General features: G+C 37.8%; 1 protein-coding gene across 4 annotated transcripts in view; it reads left to right on the forward strand.

The window, feature by feature from the left end:
* Nucleotides 1-19,744, forward strand: part of ARAP3 (ArfGAP with RhoGAP domain, ankyrin repeat and PH domain 3) — a 120,697-nt gene that overhangs the window by 36,665 nt on the left and 64,288 nt on the right. For 3 of the 4 annotated variants that reach the window (XM_039326042.1, XM_039326041.1, XM_039326039.1), the window contains exons 11-19: nucleotides 2,162-2,361; nucleotides 3,926-4,011; nucleotides 4,475-4,657; nucleotides 7,290-7,434; nucleotides 8,481-8,576; nucleotides 8,654-8,807; nucleotides 16,207-16,309; nucleotides 16,987-17,185; nucleotides 18,951-19,014. In XM_039326042.1, the coding sequence (XP_039181976.1) occupies nucleotides 2,162-2,361; nucleotides 3,926-4,011; nucleotides 4,475-4,657; nucleotides 7,290-7,434; nucleotides 8,481-8,576; nucleotides 8,654-8,807; nucleotides 16,207-16,309; nucleotides 16,987-17,185; nucleotides 18,951-19,014 (1,230 nt within the window). The remainder of the gene's footprint in view (nucleotides 1-2,161; nucleotides 2,362-3,925; nucleotides 4,012-4,474; nucleotides 4,658-7,289; nucleotides 7,435-8,480; nucleotides 8,577-8,653; nucleotides 8,808-16,206; nucleotides 16,310-16,986; nucleotides 17,186-18,950; nucleotides 19,015-19,744) is intronic. The other variant, XM_039326040.1, reaches the window with a different exon arrangement.

The raw sequence follows: 19,744 nt of genomic DNA on the forward strand, positions 1-19,744 counted from the left end.
GAAATTGTATTATGATGCTGTAGTATTGACATTGATTAGCGACTGGGTGAATTTAACAAATACAGAAATACTTCATTTGGAAGGCTGGGACCTACTTTTTGGATGGCATGCCTATTTAATATTTAATAAAAAAGTGGATTGGGTTTTTAAGTCTCATATTATAAGAAACTCTTTGCTAAGAGTGTGGAGAAAGTATTATAAAAGTGACTTCAAAATACCATTATGGGCTATACCTCGGCATGCCATAGAAGGTATAAGGAAAGGGGTAAATATGGACAAGGTCTCTTATGTACAGTTACTAAGATGGGATGGCCAAGACTGGCAGTTAAAATCTTTGGAAGAATTAACACATGAAAACTTAACTTATTCATGGTTCCAATATAGACAAATAGTGGATAGATGGAAGATGGATTGTAAAATGGGCTGGCTTAGAGAAGATGAAATTTTTTTAAAACAAGTAAGAGATCAAAGGCCAACCCATATTAAGAGAGTTTATGGGGTTTTAGTGGAATTAGATTCAGAACTTGAACTAGTTAAAGATTGTATGATTAAATGGGCACAGAATATTGGTGAAACGATTTCAATGGATACTTGGGAACTTATTTGGATAAGAAATGTTAAATTCACACAAGCGCAAAATTTAAGAGAGAATTTTTATAAGATGTTTTATAGATGGCACCTTGACCCAAAGAAAATGTCCATTATGTACCCTAATCTACAGCCGAAATGCTGGAGATGTGGATATTTGGATGCTACCTATTACCATATTTGGTGGACGTGTAAGCATATAAAAGCTTTTTGGATTAAGATATGGTGGAATATTCAAAGAATTTTTAAAAGGAGGGTAAAATTTACTCCGCAATTATTTTTACTAGGTATTGTTATTGACTGTGATGCTAAGGAGGTTATATTGATGTTAAATTTGATTACAGCCGCTAGGTTGTTAATAGGACAATATTGGAAGAAGGAATCTTTGCCTACTTTACAAGAATGGTTTCATAAAGTTTCGTATTTGGCAGAAATGGCAAAGATTTCGGCTTTCTTAAAGGAGCAATCTCAAGAAAAATTTTTTGCGGTATGGGAAAAATGGATAAATTTTATACAACATAATTTGGATATGGAAAAATATTATTTAGCCTTTTTATAATTTGTAATGATTGTTTTTTCTTTCTTTCTTTCTTCTTTTTCTTTTTTATATATATACATTTTTTACGTATTATTATTCATATATATTTTTTTTTTATATATATATGCTTTATTCTTCGTCTACTTTCTTCTTTCTTCTTTCTCTCTCTCTCTTCTTTTTTTATTTTTTTTTTTTTCTTTTTTAGTATATATTATTCATTTTAAAGTTTATGTTATGTATATTATTATTATATATATTATTACTGTGATTTTTATTATTATTATTAATTATTTTATAAATTGCAAATGTTATTTTTAAAATATTTGTTAAATAATCCTATATTCAGTTCTGGGAAGTCGGGGGGGGGGGTGGGGTGGTTGGGGAGGGGGGGGTGGATTCTTATTTGTAAAACTTTTGAAAAATTTCAATTAAAAAAAAAAAAAAAAGCTAAGTTTTTAAATAAATTCTTCAGTCTTAGTGATCTGTATTTTAATTTTTTAATATATATATATATATATATATATATATATATATATATATATATATATATATATATATATCAAATGATGACAGATTCATGCAAACATCTATATATTCTGCGTAGCAGCATCCAGGAGGAACATCTTCATGCATAGATTCATACAGTACTTGTGTTGGTTTCCATACTTTCTTCCTGCAGAAGCATATAATAACGCATATCTGACATCATTTGAATAACATCAGGAGAGCTGAATGAATGCTCTGTGCCTGAATTGGGTTTTATTCTCTCGTGGCCTGAGGGAGGGAATTAATGCACATTATAGAAATCCATCAGCTTTGTTGGAATGCCAAATGCCAAAACATTTCAGATGTTTAGCATGTAAACACAAATACAAAAGTTAGTCAATTTTCTTTGAAAACAAATGGATAATTTGTCAAATTATTACATCCAGCATCAGCCATGAAATGTTTTGTAGGTAGATGCTGCAAGCAGAGTGTTTATAATAGCCTTGCTTTTTGACTAGGCCTTACATTATTTCATGCGTGTTCCCTTAGTTTTGGAGCCGAATCTGAACGAGAGAAGCAAGAGTGGATGGAAGTGCTTCAGAACTCTATTGCTGAAATTTTGTATGATTATGAAGTGGCTGAGAAGATCTGGTCTAACAAAGCTAACAGATTCTGTGCTGACTGCCATGCACTGAGCCCTGACTGGGCTTCCATCAATTTGTGTGTGGTGATCTGCAAGCATTGTGCAGGCAAGTATATCTTTGTATATGGCACTTTGGGTGACAAAATGTCAATACTTCTCGTCACTTATTTAACAGAACATTTATGATACTTTGAAGGACAAATATTAATTGTTCCTACAAGAGGCTACAATGCCAATTTAAAATTGCATAACCTCCCTATTAGTGCAGGTTGTACATTTAAGGATAATTGCAATATGGTGGGTTATTTTGGAGGAGAATCTATCCTTTTGTAATTTTTCTCTCCCCATCCCATGTTTTAGTCAGCATGGAAAATAAGCAATTGCCAACATTTGTTCTCCTAAAGCAAGGGTGTCAAATGCCGGCCCATGGGCCAGACTCGTCACCAGGAAACCGCGCCCACCCCATTGTTGGCAATGGGGAAAAAGCTCCGATACATCACGTGACGTCATGTGACATCGTGAGTTTGACATGTCTGTCCTAAAGAATGCCTATGTACACATTAAAAATTATGGGTGCTGCATACTGTGTTCTGGAAAAAAAAAGGCAAACATCAGAATAGATAGAATGCAATGTTCTAAGAGAAGCACAAAAAATAAAGGTGGCAAGTAGTAGTCTGCTAAACTCTTACAATATTAGGCAACACAATATCAGCAGTAGATACCTTCACGTTTCTGGATTCTATAATCTCCCAGGACATGAAATGGACTCCTAACATTAGAACCATCATTAAAAAGGCACAGCAAAGAATGTTCTTCCTCCATCAATTCAGGAAATTTTGACTGCCCCAGGAGCTGTTGATATAGTTTTATAGAGGAATTATTGAGTCTACCATTTGTTCTTCTATAACTGTCTATTTTGATACAGCAACCAAACAGGACAGGTATAGACTTCAACGGATAGTTAGGACTGCAGAAAAAACAATTGCAACCAACCTGCCTTCCATGGAGGATCTGAGAAAATATCTACAGATCCTCACATCCTGGACATAAACTGTTTCAACTCCTCCCCTCAGGAGGCCGCTATAGGGCATTGCATGCCAAAACAACTAGAAACAAAGACAGTTTTCTCTCTCATGCCATCACTCTGCTGAGTATCTAATTAGCTCAGTATTATGTCTAAGGATATTTACCCATATAGTATGTCTGTATAACTGTTATCCTTCTCATCTTTTCTACTACTGTCTTCATTGGTATCTTACGATTATATACATTGTTGTTTGTATATACACTGAGAGCTTATGCACCCAAGACAAATTCCTTGTGTCCAATCACACTTGGCCAATAATGTATTCTATTCTGTGGGAAACCCATTTAAATTATTCTGAAATAAATCATAATCTATAGGAGAAAAATTGCATCTACATCTCTTATTCTTTATTATTTTGGAACTTGTGTTTGCCCAGAGTGTTCTTCTAGAAAAACCCATATACAAAAGTGATATTCCCACCTAATACGAAGATTGATATATAAGTTCATGTGGACGGAGATTTATATGTCCTGAGATAAGAATTTCCTTTCGGTCTGAATCTGAGTTTGGATCCTGTGAAAATTGCAATTAGATGCATGCATGCCCTTTGGAGCTTCATCTATCTCTTTTTCTATATTTACAGGTTTGCATCGGAGCCTGGGTTCTAGGATTTCTAAGGTGCAAAGTCTGAAGCTGGATACGAGTATTTGGAGCAATGAGATGGTCCAGGTATTAAGTTTTTTCCAAAGATATAGCATTGGGAAATGATACAATCAATCTGAAATTGCAGAAATGCCCAGGTATGGAAAAGTGGGATTATCTAGGACAGTGTTCCCCAATCTTTCTGAGTTGGCAACCTGGTGCACAAAGGGGGAAGAGGGGATGGTTTTGTGCAAGGGGCAGGCATGCACACACGCAGTTTCATTTGTGCGAGTGGCAGAGGCGCATACTCACAACTCACATGAGTGGGGTTGCGAGTGCCGCTGCCCACTATTTGCATGAGTTGGGCTTTGCATACATGTGCACATGGCCTGGCCCACCATTCACACGGCCCAGTTGAAATTGGCCACGACCCAGTAGTGGGCTGCAACCACAGATCTAAGATGAGACATATTTCTTCAATATCCCTGGAAATAGAGTGCTTTTGTTCCTCCATAATCCTCCAGTTTAATTTTATTGCTCTCTTCTAAAGCTGTTCATCATGCTAGGGAATAGGCAAGCAAACAAATTTTGGGCTGCACACCTCCCAGCTTCTGAAGCCTTATATCCTGATGCTAACACTGAGCAGAGACGAAATTTCATCATCCATAAATACCGTTATGGACGCTTCCGCATGCTGCACCCTCAATATAACAGTCAAGAAAGCATTCTGCAGGTATGTATTTACACATTGAAAAATCTTTCTCTAACATCTGATGAAATTATAAATTATTACAGGCAGGAGATCCTATACTATTCCAGACAAATGGCTGTCCAATCGCTTAAAAAACCTCCAGTGATGGAGCACCCACAACTTCTGGAAGGAAGCTGTCCCACTGATTAATTATTCTTGTTGATAGGAAATTTCTCCTTATTTCAAGGCTGGATCTCTATTTTATAAGCTTCCATCTGTTACTTCTTGTCCTGCCCTCAGGTGCTTTGGAGAATATGTTGACCCCCCTCCTCTCTGTAATAGCCCCTAAAGTATTGGAAAACTGCTATCATGTCATCCCTAATCCTTCTCTTTGTTAGATCAGATATGCCTAGTTCCCGCAACCGTTCATTTGTTTAGCCTCCAGTCCCCTAATCATTTTTGTTGCTCTTCTCTGCATCCCTCTAGAGTCTCAAAGTATGAATTAAGCAATTCCACTTTCTCCCTGCTATCCTCATCTTCTTGCCACATTTTCCCATTGTGGACCAATTGGTTCTCTGACTTTCTTCTTGTTTTTTTTCCATGTTGAAAGAAACTTTTTAAAAATTATTTTTGACATTTCTTGCATGTTTGTGACAAGTCCTTTCTGGACCTTAGCTTTCCTGATTTCATCTTTGAAGATTTGGCTATTTGCTCCTATTCTTCTTTAATTATATGTCCCTGTTTCCATTTTTCATACTTGTCTTCTTTGGCTTTCAATTTATTAGAGAGTTCTTTATGCAATCTTGCTGGTTTCGTCTGCAGTCTCTTATTTTTCTTTCTCAGTGGTATTGTGCTAGATTGGGCTTTTATAATCTCATTTTTCAATTTCCCAAGCTTCTTGAGTTGTTTACTCCTTTTCATCCATGAAATCCTTCCTGAGCTCGCTCCCTAAATTTCTTGAAATTGGCTTCTTGAAATCTAAGGCACTACTTTGATTTTGCTCTATTGCACGTGCCTGATTATGCTGAATTCCAGGATGACATGATTGGGCAATGACAGGAGATCCCGGTTTGGAGGAGGAAGAGAGTTGGAACCGGGACCCTCCAACGGGAGTGACATGCCTCCCTTGGAATGTTTGGAGAGGCCAGGGGCTGAGGACAATGCTGTCCCAGGCCCCTAAGGCCTTGGGGGAAGTGGTTGACTGGATGGAGAGCTGCTTGCCCTCACACACACAGGGGAGGATTGGCTGCAGGCAATCTGAGAGGCAGCAGATTCCCTCTGATGAGGAACAGCTGCCTTCCCCACTCAACCCAAGGGCACGGAGAGTGGAATGAAGGCAAGCTCAAAGGAGGTCTGCAAGGCTACTCAGGAGAAGGCTGCCTCACCTCTCCTCCCAAGGAACACCTGGTGTGGGTTGACTTAAGGAGAACCTGGGGGGGGTCTTTGTTTTGGCTTATGCTTCCCCAGTTTTGGAAAAACTCAGCCTTGATTCATGTTTCTGCCTATGCTTTGCCTTTTCCTTTGCCTTGTGGACTGCCTTTGGCTCATGGACTCTCTTTGCCTTGTGGACTTTCTTTGGTCTTGTGGACTTGCCTTACTCTGTGGACTTGCCTTGCCCTTTGGACAGTGACCCTGGAAGTTGCCCGTGAGCTTGAACCTTCTCTTTGAACTTCCTCTCTGGCTTTGCGAATTGGTTTTGTGGTTTATTGGCTTTTCTTTGTGGAACTGAAGGTGGTTGCCTTCAGGGAAGTGTGTCGTGAAGGCTTACCAGATATTTTAAATGCCCTGTTTTGGCATTTAACAGGGCAATAAAGGACTATCACTACCTGTCTCTGGCTAGGCGACCTGGCTCATAACATCTCCCACTTGGTGCAGATTTTGTTTCCCAGTTGATATCAGAATCATTAAGGTCCCCCATTACTGTACACATTAGATAACTGATTAACAAAAAGTTAATCTATTTCCTCTGTTTGGTTGTGTGGTCTGTAGTATACACCTAATGTTATAGTGTTAGCTAAATAATATTGAACTAGATTCAATATTAACTAGATGTACAAATTCTAGTGCAATGGTCATTAACACAATCAGGTTGCTATTATTACCTGAAGAGTTACATAATATCTTTTCTTGCAGTTTTGATTTGCAATTTGTGATATTCTTATAGGACAGACATGTCAAACCCAAGGCCCGCGAAGCCATCCTGGAAACAGTGAGGGAATGGCCCCTGCTGCCTTGGCCCTGGCCCAGGCCAGCCGGGAGCCAATGTACAATTTTGTGGTGGCCATCTATGCTGAAACACATTCAGTCTTAGCTCCATAAGCCCCCCCCCCGCATGGCCTAAGAGGAACAGTGAGGCTCCTCCAGTGGACCATGCCTTGGCACTTGCCCTGGTCCCATCCCCTTCTGCCAGAGACCGTCAGATCTACCCCACTCCTGCCCAGGCCCCCACAGGCACCCTTGACGCAAACGATGTAGAGCTGGCCACACCCACCCAGTAGGCCACACCCACTCCATCCATGCCCACCCAGTAGGCTGCACCCACCCTGGCCACACCCATCTGCCCCCCCGAGGGCAACCACGATGCTGATGCGGCCCTCAGTGAAATTGAGTTTGACACCCCTGTTATAGGAACTTAATTATCTTGAGTAATTATTAGGAGTTTTTTTTTCCATAGGCTCTATGTGCAGCTGTATCTGGGCCAGGATTGCTTAAAAAAATGGTGCATTTTTTTGCAAGCACCATGGAAGTTGAAATGGAAGGCAGCTGTTTTACTTGGAAAACTAAGCCCTGGTCCAACAGTGGGCATACTCATCCTTCAGGTAATTACCTTATTCTATGCTATACAGGTAGTCCTCAACTTATGACCATTTGTTTAATAGCTGTTAAATGGCACTGGAAAAAGTGACTCACACTTGCAAGTGTTGCAGGATCCCTGTGTTCATGTGATCCAAATTCAGGCACTTGATGACTGGCATGTATTACAACAGATATTTGCCACTATCGCAATATTACAACAGTTGTAGCATTCTGAGATCGTTTGTGACCTTCCCAGGAGGCTTCCAGCAAACAATGTAAATGGGGGAAGCCAGATTTGTTTAACAACCACTGCAAAAAAGGACATAACATCAGGCACAACTTAATGACCACATTGCTTAGAGACAGAGCTTCCAATCCCAATTTTCATAAGTCAAAGACTCTCTATATGTAGAAAACAGGATTCAATCTATTTGATTGGGTATATAATGAAATCCTATTTTTCTTCACTATCTGTTATGTATTATCTTCTTTTTTTAAAAAATAAATTTTATTAAAAGAAGATTTTACAATGATTTTAAGAACTACAGAAACATAGAAAAAGTGATAGAAAAGGAAAAAATATAAAAGGGTAAAAGAAAAGGTAAATAACAAAAAGCAAGAAAAAGAAAGATATCTAAAGAAGCAACTTCTGATATTGTTTGCAGCAGTTACAAACACAATAATCACCATCTCCACCTTCCCATATTGCATAGTTCCCTTCTTCTCATAAAAAAATTGTGATCGTTCCTGAAATCAGCAATTTATTTTTATCCAGTTGTAACAAAAAGTCTATACAGTGCTTTCAATTTCTTATAAAAATAATTCTAGTTCCTCCTTGATCAAACTATGTATTATCTTCTTGATACTAGTCAGGCTTGGCAATTCATTCTTTAAATGCCAAATAATCATGTATGTTTTAAATTTTATTCACAATCTTACACCAAACTTACATTTTCTATCGTATTATGAAAAATTATCTCTTATAAACAAAACTTAAGTGTTTGCTGGCTTTGAACAAAGACAATTTATTTTTAAATCATTTATCTGTCTTCTCTGTATGTACAACTAGAAGGAATCTACAATGAGATCACACAACCAGTTGTCCATTGTGGCTACTTATACAAAGTCCCATCCATTGCCAAAGCAATCAAGAGAAGCAGAGATGGTAAGTCTGAGTAGGGTGGAATCCATAACTAATGGCTAATTGAAAAATGGCTTTTGCTAACTGTTTTGCTTATGTAGAGTTTCAGAGGATCTGGTGCTCGGTGGAAAAATGTTTCCTCTTCTATGAGACTGAAAGGAGTACTGAGCCAACAGTAAAGATTGAAGTGGCAGATATGATTTCCTTAGCAGTGAACAGAACAGACATGTTGGCTATTCCTAGCTCCACAGACAGGTTTGTGGAAAGTTGATTCATTCAATTTTTCTCCTTACTCCTGCTAAACTATGTTCATGTACCTCACGATGGTACCAAACAAACAATGAAGCAACATTGGATTGATCTCCATCAAAAAGAGCAGATTGTTATGTGTAAGGTTAAGGATCTGTTTGGAGTTTCATCAGAAGCATTCATCTGTCTCCATTCATCACTCCACAGTATTACCATTTGTTATAGTGCAAGGTCTGTAGCATATTGCAGCCATCTGCAACACCCTATGTTAATTAAAATCAGTCATAGGTGAGCAAAAATGCCAAATCCAGTCTTAACATCTGGCTGACTATGCAACAGATGATGATGATGATGATGATGATGATGATGATGATGATGATGATAACAACAACAATCTGCCTCAACTAGGCTCCCAAGAAAACAGAACTCTTGAAACTGGCATTGTTTCAACAGGAATTTTTATTGAGAGTTAGTGATAGCAGTAAAGCAAGGCAAGATCTAAGTTCTTCCCATGAGAAACATCACATTAAAACTGCCTATTCAAACCCTTCCCCAGTGTCCAACCATCCAGTTTGATTTTAGCCAATCCATAGGTGTGAAGTTGTTATGGGAACTGGAGCAATAAAATGCAGTTCTCAAGATTTCAGTTCCTTCACAGGAATGGAGATAAGGCAGATGGCCACAAGCATATTCCTCCCACCTTTTACACCCAAAGGGGGTCACTTCAAAGAAGATAGAACAAAGGAAATACATTGCAGAGCCCACAGAACCTCCCCCCTCCCCACAGAGCAAGCCTCCCCCCTCCCAACAGAATGGCAGTACCCGAAAATGGAATGCACAAGCAAGTGAAATGAATTAAATGAAATGGATTAAATGCATTGAGGTTCTGACAGCGACTTTACTGGGGAAAACATACATCCTGCGATGATATCTGTAACACTGTTAAACATCCAGATCTGCCTATCCAAAGTCCTTGGTAAGGACTCGATAGGTAGACAAATATGCCAAATCCAGTCTGAACATCTGGCTGACTGTGCAGTGTTTAATAATAATAAGAATAAGAATAAGAATAATATAAAAAACTTGGATTGAAAGACAAGAAAACTAATAACAATGCATCATTCTCTGCACCCAAAAAGTGATATTGATCTATTGTATTTGCCAAGATCTCAGGGTGGCAGAGGTCTCTTACAGGTGAAACAAACTATGAAGGAGGAAAAACATGGCTTAAATGTCTATATAAAAAAGCAAAAGAGCCTCTGCTGAAGGAGGTGAACAAGGGAAACCTATTGAAAGCAGAATATTGAAAGGAAACAATTGAGCATCGTGTTTTTAACTGGAAAAAGAATCCTATGCACAGTCAATACCTGAAGGATATTGAAGAAATGCTAGATACTAAGCTAACATGGTGCTGGTTGAGATCAGGAGTGCTGAAGAAAGAAACTGAATGGGTCATTTTGGCTGCCCAAGAACAAGTCTTACAAACCAATTCCATGAAAGCAAAAATTCAATATGTCAACAATAACAGCAAATGTTGCTTATGCACTGAGAAAGATGAAGCAGTGGATCTCCTTATCAATGGCTGCAACCGGTGGTGGGATTCAGATATGTGAACAACCAGTTCTTTGTGTGGATGCTGCTTCCAGAAGTCCATTCTGAGTCTGGGCAACAAAAAATTAGCTACCGGTTCTGCCGAACTGGTACGAACTGGCTGAATCCCACCACTGGCTGCAACAAAATCTCACAGATTGATTATCTACAATGTCATGATCAAGTTGCCAAAATCATACATTGGAAGCTTTGCCAGAAGTTTCAGTTTGAATGCAGCAAAAATTACTGGGAACACCAAATTGACAAAGTTCTTGAAAATGAGCAAGTCTTGTGCGACTTTCCGATCCAAACACATCTGGCCCACAATATGCCTGACATCACTACTGTGGAAAAGAAAAAAAGTCTGGTTCATTGATATTGCAATATCAGGTGATGCACAAATTGAAGAGAAACAGCTAGAAAAAAAAATATCATGATTTGCAAATTGAAGTTGAGCAATTGTGGAGGAAGAAATCAATGGTTGTACTAAGAGTAATGGAAGCCCTTGGAGCAATATCCAAAGGGTTGCCTAGATAATATGGAAAGTTTGAACTTATTAGACCTGAATATCCTGACTTTCCAAAAAATCACCCTACTTGGAACGGCCTATATAGCCAAGGACCTAAGAGCTGTTAAGTAGTGTATGATGATGATGATTAATATTGCACAGTTAGTCAGATGTTCAGACTGGATTAGGCATTTTTGTCTACCTATCGAGTCTTTACCAAGGATCTAGCATAGGCAGATATGGAAGTTTGAGGGTATTACAGGTATTGTCACAGGATAGAAGCTGTCCCCAGTAAAACTGCCTTTTGCAATTGAATGATGGTGGATTTGTTAATGCCAATGGTGTTCAAGTGGTGCTCCAGTTGTTTGGGGATTGCACCCAAGGCGCCTATTACTATTGGTACTACCCTTGCTTGCCTTTGCCATGGTTGTTCTATTTCTATTTGTATGTCTTTGTATTTTGTTATCTTCTCCAGTTCTTTCTCTTCTCTTCTGCTGTCTCCAGGCACTGCCACATCCACTAACCAGACTTTTTTGTCTTTCTTATTGACAATTGTTAAATCTGGAGTGCTATGTGTCTTTCTGAATTCTACAGTCCCAGAGCAATTTAACTTCTTCATTTTCTATGATTTTCTCTATTTTATGGTCCCACCAGTTCTTGCTTGCAGGCAAATGATATTTCTTGCAGATCTTCCAATGTTGCTACTTTGTCATGCTGCTGCTTATAGTCAGTCTATGCAATCTTCTTGCAGCAACTCACCAGCTGTTTCTTCAACTTCTTTGCATAAGCGGAACTTACTGTCTGTCACTGTCTTCTCAATTCTGGGTTTATATGCATTTGTCCTTAAGGCTTGGTCTTGTGCAATCAGAATTAGTCCCTCGGTCTCTTTCTTCAACTTTCCTGCTCTTAGCCATTGCCAGGTTATTATCTTCTTTCCCTGCTATCTTTTTTTAATGTACTGGCCATGTAGTGCTTTGTCTTCCCATGCTTCCATTCTGTTCTTCATCTGGTCTTTCTAAAGGCCACTTTGGTCTCTCCAGTAATCAGTAAGCCTTCCTGATATACTAACTTCAGTGCATCTTCATCATTGTCCTTCAGATATTCTTCCAAAGCCATTTTTGGTTCTTCAACTATCTGATGTACTTGCAACATTCCATGCCCAGATATTTGCCTTGATATGTAGAGTCTATCAATGTCACTGCAAGGATGAAGGGTATGATTCTTTGTCATTATTTTTCTGATCTTCCTATCCATTATTTTTAGTTCTGCTTGAGTCCAATCCACTATTCCAGCTGTGTACCTAATTATTGGAATTGCCCAGGTGTTGATTGCCTTGATGGTATTTCCTCCACTGAGTTTGGACTTTAAGAGCTTCTTCACTCTCTTGATATATTCATCTCTAATCTTTTTCTTGACTTCAGTGTGCTTGATGTTGTCAGCTTGAAGGATAGCCAGATATTTATAGTAGTCATCCTCATCCAGAATTTTAATGTTATTTTCATGGGGCATCTTGATTCCTTCAGTTTTCATTATTTTTCCTTGTTTGATAGTATGGCACATTTGTCCAATCCAAACTCCATTGCAATATCTTGGCTATATATATGGACAGTGTTGTGCAGCAATTCTATTTCAGATGATATTTTAGATGCTTTAGATTATCCATGTAAAGGAGGTGGGATAGTCTGGCAGATGTTTTTGATGTTTGATAGCCATGGCCTAAGTTATTCAGTATTCTTGACAGAGGAAAGAGTGCAATGACAAATAGTAGCAATGATAATAAATCTTCTTGAAATATTCCTCTCTTGATATTAACCTCTCCCAGTCTCTCACCATTGACCTTCAATTGTGTCATCCATTGTGCCATTGATCTTCAAACAAGTGGCTAATGTTTCTACTGACTCCTGTTATTTCTAGGCACTTGATTATCCAGTCATGTGACAGAGAATCAAATGCTTTTTTGTAATCAATCCATGCTACATTTAGGTTGGTCTTCATTCTCTTGCAGTTTTCTAAAATTATTTTGTCAATTAGGAGTTCATCTTTTGTTCTTCTGCTATTGGGGTGGTTTCCTTTCCACTCAGGTGGAAAGAAATTGTGTTCAACTAGATACTGTGGGACTGCATCCACACCAGTTAGCAAATTGAAAGTTGTTGGTAAGCAAGTAATTGATCTGTAGTTGTCTGGTGCTGCCCCTTTAGTGGGATCTTTCATTATCAGGTAGACTTTCTCATATGTTAGCCTCTCTTCAATTTCACCTCCTTGTAGTATATTGTTAAACTGCTTGGCAATGAGTGGGTATAGACCAGTTAGATGTTTCAACCAAAAACTATGCAGTTCATCTTCACTTGGTTCCGACCAATTCTTGATATTCCTTGCTCTTTTCTCTATCATTTCTGCTGTTATTACTAGTTCTTTGATTTCAATTTCTTATTTATTTTTATCCACCTCTTTTAACCAAGCTGCATCCTTGTTGTATTTCTTTGAGTTATCCCACATCTGTGCCCAGAACTGCACTGTTTTTTTCCTTGTCAGGTACTGACTGATTCACTGCAGTTTCTTCATTGATGGATTGGTAGAAACATTTCTGATTGGATTGAAATTGGAGGTTCTGCCTATAATTTGCAATTCAAGCTTCATATCTACTGATTTTCTTGGCTATAGCTGTTATTTGCTGCTTTATTATTTCCAGGGCTTCCTTAATTTTCCTTGTTTCTAAGTGGTTTCTTGATTAGGTATTCTTTCATCTTCTTGTTCTTCAGCTTCTTTTCTTTCATCTATTCTTGTTTGCTTGCATTTGATCTCAACTTGCTGATCTTATTTTCCAGTCTAATCTTCCATCTTTATGGTGCACTATTTGACTTTTTTTCTTCTTTGTTGATTTTTGCATCCTGGGTATTCAGTTATAACTGCAGCTGTGCTGTACATTAGTTGGTTTGTTTCTTGCAGTGAGTTGGTGCTTATACTTGATATTGCAGTATTTGCATCTTTTAATGCTGATTTCTAGATGTTTCTTTGGAATAAGCTTCAATGCAGGCAATCTTATTCTGATGTTTTTGTGCTGTTCTAGGTGCTCAGTTATTCTTTGTTTTAATTCTCTTCTTTAGTTAGAGGGCTTTGTTCTTTCTGAGGCAGAAGAGAGGGTGCCTGGTTTCTAAATGAAAACAGTTTTATATCCCTGCTAGATTCCTCTACTGCCAACACCCTCTGGTTTGCCTCTATATTCTTACTTCTGGCAAGGTTTTGATTTCTTTGCCCTGGGTAAACCTTTGCAGTTCTTCCAAATCTGCTTCTGTGAATACTTTATTTCATATTATAAATTGGTGTTGATCTGCTAGCCTCTGTTCTGTTATTTCTGATTCTGGATATTCTTCTTTTCAAAACTGGTGCTTTTGTTTCAAATATCCTCTTCTTGTTGGAGTTGATCTGTAACAACAGATCATTATTTCTTTATTTACAGTCATTGTATATTTGCAGTGGGTAAACAGCTTTTCTTCAAGCAGTTCTGCAGCTGCTGGCCCTGGTTGCTCAGCCAATAGTCCTGAGTCCTGTAACCCATTTTTCACCAGATATCCAGGAACTCTAACATCTAGCGTGGACCTTGTTAAGCCGGGCAACATCCGAGCCAGTGTGGCTTTCTGAAATTTACGTCTCACCATATTTTTTATGGGAGAAACACTCTTTGTCTGACTCCTCTGATGAGAACTGTCCACTATGGTTGAAACTCTGGCATAGCTTTCATCTTCCTCAGAGCTCACAAGCCACACAACCATGTCAAGGTAGTATCTCACCAATGGATGATGATGATGATGATGATCATCATCATCATCATCAATCATTGCAGTGTCAGCCAGATGTTCAGACCGGGTTTGGTAGACAAAAATGCCAAACCCAGTCTGAACATCTGGCTGACTGCAATGATTAATCATCATCATCTCCCAGTGAGTCACTACCTTGATGTGATTGTGGGGCTTGTGTATTCTGAGGAAGATTAGAGCTATGCCAGAGGTTCAACTATATTGGACAAATCTCATCAGAGGAGTCAGACAAAGAGTGTCTCTCCCATAAAAAATATGGTGATAAATTACAGAAATCCATATCAGCTCACCCAGGTTAATGCAGTAGATGTTGGAGTTCCTGGACATCTGGTGAAAAATGGGCTATAGGACTCAGGACTGTTGGCTGAGCAACTGGGCCAATAACTGCAGAACTACTAGAAGAAAAGATGTTTACCTAGTGGTTGGATTCAGCCAGTTTGCAACAGTTCAGTAGAACTGATAGCTAATTTTTTGTTGCCCAGGCCCAGAAAGGACTTCCAGAAGTGGCATCCACACAGAGAACTGGTTGTTCACATATTTGAATCCCACCACTGTGTTTACGCATCGCAAATATACTTTGAAAAAAAAGATAGAACAAGCCTTAAGAACAAATGGCTACAAAGCCAGAATTGGGAAGACAGCAATAGATAGCAAATGTTGCCTATGCAAAGAAGCTGAAAGAACTGTGGACCAACCTGGTTAGCTGCTGCAAGAAGATTGCACAGACTTACTATAAGTAATAGAACGATAAAGTAGCAACAATAAAGCATTGGGAGATATGCAAGAAATATCATTTGCCTGCAAGCAAGAACTGGTGAGATCATAAAATAAAGAAAGTCATAGAAAAGAAAAAAGCTAAATTGCTCTGGGACTTTAAAATTCAAAAGGAACCTGTCACTATAACACCCCAGATTTAACAGCTATTGATAAGAAAGATATAAAAAAAGTCTGGATAGCAGTACCTGGAGACAGCAGAATAGAATAGAAAGAACTGGAGAATACAACAAAATACAAAGACCTACAAACAGCAATAGAACAACTGTAGCAACGCAAGCAGAAGTAGTACCAATAGCAATAAGCATCTTTGGTGCAATCCCAAAACAACTGGAGCACCACTTGAACATCTATTGACTATCAGTCAATTGCAAAAGGCAGCTTTATTCAGAACAGCGTACATCCTGCAACAATATCTGTAACATCATCAAACATCCACATCTGCCTATCCCAGTTTCTTGGAAAAGATACGATAGGTAGACAAAAATGCCAAATCCAGTCTGAACATCTGGTTGATTGTGCAACGAATCATAATAAGTATTAAGAGTAATCTTTAATGACAATAAATTATAATACATAAAATAAATTTCAAAATTAAGATTAATAGATTAATTTCCCCATTATGTTATGGTTTATTTTTTATCTTTTTAATATCTATGTGGACAAATTATTTTACTAGATATCTATTCACAGTGATATTTTTGTTTGCTACAAACAGGTTTTGCTTCATGCTAGAACTGTATCTGAACAATGAACGAATACAGCTGTGGGTAGGTGGTGATTCCAGTAGCCTACAGTCCTGGGCCAGTGCTATTGGCAAGGTAATGGTGAGAAATAATGTTCACTAGAAATTCAGAGTAGAGTGTACCCCCTCTTCTAGTATATCAGGTCACTCTGTTAGGTATCAGTGCATCATAAACTCAACAATCAATAGGCAAGATTGGGGTTTTTTTTAATCCTCAAATATTCCCAAGCTTCTTTTGTGGAAAATCTCTCTAACCCAGGTTCCCTGCAAATGTAAGTTTCACATGGCCTTACATTAAAACCATCTTCCCACATAGCTGTATTTATTTGCCATTCTTATCACAGCTTGTGTATATGTTATTTCTGTGACTACTATATTTTCATATGATAATAAATTACTTACCTGGCAACACTTGGAATACTTAGTATGACAGAAAGCATATAACAAATCATTCTGAGTTGGACTTTTCATGACTTATATTACTGCTGCTGCCTCTGTTTTTAAATTATTTGGTTGATTTACTATGCAATTGAAAATTGCTCCTTTACGTCTGTAATATTTAATTATTTTAAACTGTATTTGTGTTTTAAATTTTTTTGTGAAAATTAACTTGTTTTGACTTTGTGCTACAACAGATAGGATGATGTGATAATAAATAATAAATTATCCATATGTAAATAAATATAGCCATAATCAGTGTGCATGTTTTGTTCAAAATATCCTTTTCAGAACTGGTATCATCTTCTTTTGCAGTGGTTCACCCCTCTCAGTTGTCACTGTCTGCTGGGCTATGAATTCCAAAGGGTAGGTAGACTCTACTACAAATCAATGTTAAATCCCAATCAGTGGTTGCAAGGTTTCTTCATCCTCCAGAAGTTTCACCTCTTCATTTGTCCAGAAGAAGAGGGAGCCGTTGAAGACAGCATCAATCTAAGGCAGCTTCAAGAACTCAGTAAGTCCAGGTCTTTCTCCAACAAATGAAAAAAGTGTAACACCTATATTTAGAGATACTAGATATTAATCATTGCTTTTAGTTGTTTGATCGCCTTTGACTTAGTATCCATAACAGTCTAACCAGAAAAACCTAAAAATATTCCTTTTGTTTTCTGCGTTGTTAGTTCTTTGCTTGTAGTCAAGATTTGGGTTTGTATATTTAAGTTAGTACATTGTTCCTTTGTGTTGCTTCCTATTTTGTCACAAGCTGAAAGGATGGTTTCGTGTATTGATTTCAACATGGAAAGGATTTTTTCCTGATCTTCATCCATATTCTCTTGATAGTATGTTAAGTTGAAGACTTTAGAATCAAATGTTAAAAATAATTTTTTGTCTTTTGTAGCTGGGTATGGGACATCTATTTCATGTTTTTATAGGTGGTCTTTATAGGATAAATTGTTTATCAAGTAAGAGTTTATAATCCAAGGTGTTCCATCATGTAATAACATATGCTTCTCATGCAGGGAAATAGGAAAGCAATTTCCCAAGTATAGCTCCGAAAGTTAGTAAAAGTTTACATTCATAGTTCAAGCAGGCCAGATAAGCCGTCCAGAAATCCCTTCTTTGCAGCTGGGTTTTTCAAGGGTGGTAACTGTCAAGGTCAAATAAATTTTATCTGAAGTCTGGGCTTCAAGCCAAGTCTCTTTTAGGCAATAACAAATTGTAATACCACAATTTGCCACACAATATCACCAATGCCGTTTTAAGCTTTTTAAGTCCAAAACTTATATGGTGATTTTTCAAGTCTTATTTTTAAAAAAAGTCTCCAATAAGAAAAAGAACACTTTTCATCCCCAAGTTTCAAAAGAATATACACCCAATTAGATTAAAATTGCTCTGTTTCCCCTGGGTAGTTAGTCACTGCTTTTCTTACAGGGTGGGGTAAAAATTCCCTTCCCTCTCTCCTCACAGGGGAAAAAAATACTTTGGGCAGCTTTTACAGGAAAAAAAACTTAGAATTTTAAAGAGAGGATCAGGTCTCACCCAGTTTCATCCACGTTGCTTGAAAGTTGTTTGGTGGAACAACTAAACACTAAGACAGAGGACCCAACTGACCAACAGACCCAGCCAACTGAAAAATCAGAAAAGGGAGTGACAACATTGAAAATGGAAAAGACTTTTTACAAATTAAGAAATCAGAATATATTTGAGGAAAAGGAAGAAGAATAGATTGAATGGAAGATAAACCAATCAGGACAATTGTGGGAAATTGGAGTAATAGGCAGGCGATTTAATGAATACCAATGGGCTTGTCCTTCCAAAAAAACTTCAACCAAATGGTCTTTCTTATTTCAAATAATATATATAAAAATAGAGAGAGAACTATTTGATGATTCAAAGGCACTGACATGGAAGGTTAGCTGGCAAAGGAAGAAAGCCAGAGTAAGGCTGAAGAAAATCCCATTTGTACTTTGCAGAGTAGATATTCTAGAAGCCTATTAGATGAGTATACATTGAAACAACATAGCAAGTTCTGTTGCACTGTATGTTCTGCTGGGATCTCTGCCAAAGGTTTATTTTGTTCTTTTGATTGAAGTCACAGATTGTAAGTTACAAACTTTTTTTTAAAAAAAGTTGCCCCTTAATAGAGCTTCTAAGTTACAAACTTTTTTTTTTTAAAAAGCTGCCCCTTAATAGAGCTTCAGTTTTGACTTGGCTAAAAATGGATGCTTCACACATTCCTGTATTTCCTTCTTTTTTTCATGTACTGCTTCCTACCAAAGGTATTGTTCCTTTTGCCGAGGGTCCAGAGAAAAAGCAGATGCTGATCCTGGTAGAAATGGGCAGGTGAGTTATGTAAGCAGGAGGGTCTTTAAATAAATAAACCGGCACCTTTTTTGCATTCTTAAGTTCCATTGGAATTTAATATAACTCCATTGATTATCCTACAATTCCATAAGATACAGCATTTCCTAAGCTATGGAATTTTGATCTCTCTACAAATCCAGCACTTAAAAACTACCTGATTGTAGCAGTAACAAAAGTTTAAAGATTTGTTAGTCATTAGGATGGCAAGTCCCCTCCAATCTGTGATGTTGTCTCATCATGGCAGGTGATAATGACAAAAGAATGCTGAAAGTATATACCATTCTAATGGCAGCAAGGTATGAAGGTCATGAAGCTGCTAGCTAAACAGGTAAGCTGGAACAATATAGGAAGATCCTGAAGATGGATTATCATTTTAGCAACAACAGCAAAGACATTATTTCATATGGTGTAATGAAATATATATATATATATATATATATATATATATATATATATATATATATATATATATATATATATATATATATATCTGAGGTTTTCGCGGGTGTTTGTATGTAGGTCTTTGGTTGTTCGGGTTTTCTCCCGCGTAAAATTGAAAGTGTCTTGGCGACGTTTCGACGAAGTCCCATTCGTCATCTTACCCCCACTGGCAGTTAAAAGGAAGAAAAAGCTAAGACCACACATTGCTCCTCGAAGCACGAAGCTGAAAACACCAGCCTGAAGATGACGAATGGGACTTCGTCGAAAC

This window comes from Crotalus tigris, unplaced genomic scaffold, assembly GCF_016545835.1.
Source record: "Crotalus tigris isolate CLP2741 ecotype Arizona unplaced genomic scaffold, ASM1654583v1 scf7180000024339.11422700, whole genome shotgun sequence".
In the NCBI taxonomy this organism is placed as follows: Eukaryota; Metazoa; Chordata; class Lepidosauria; order Squamata; family Viperidae; genus Crotalus; species Crotalus tigris.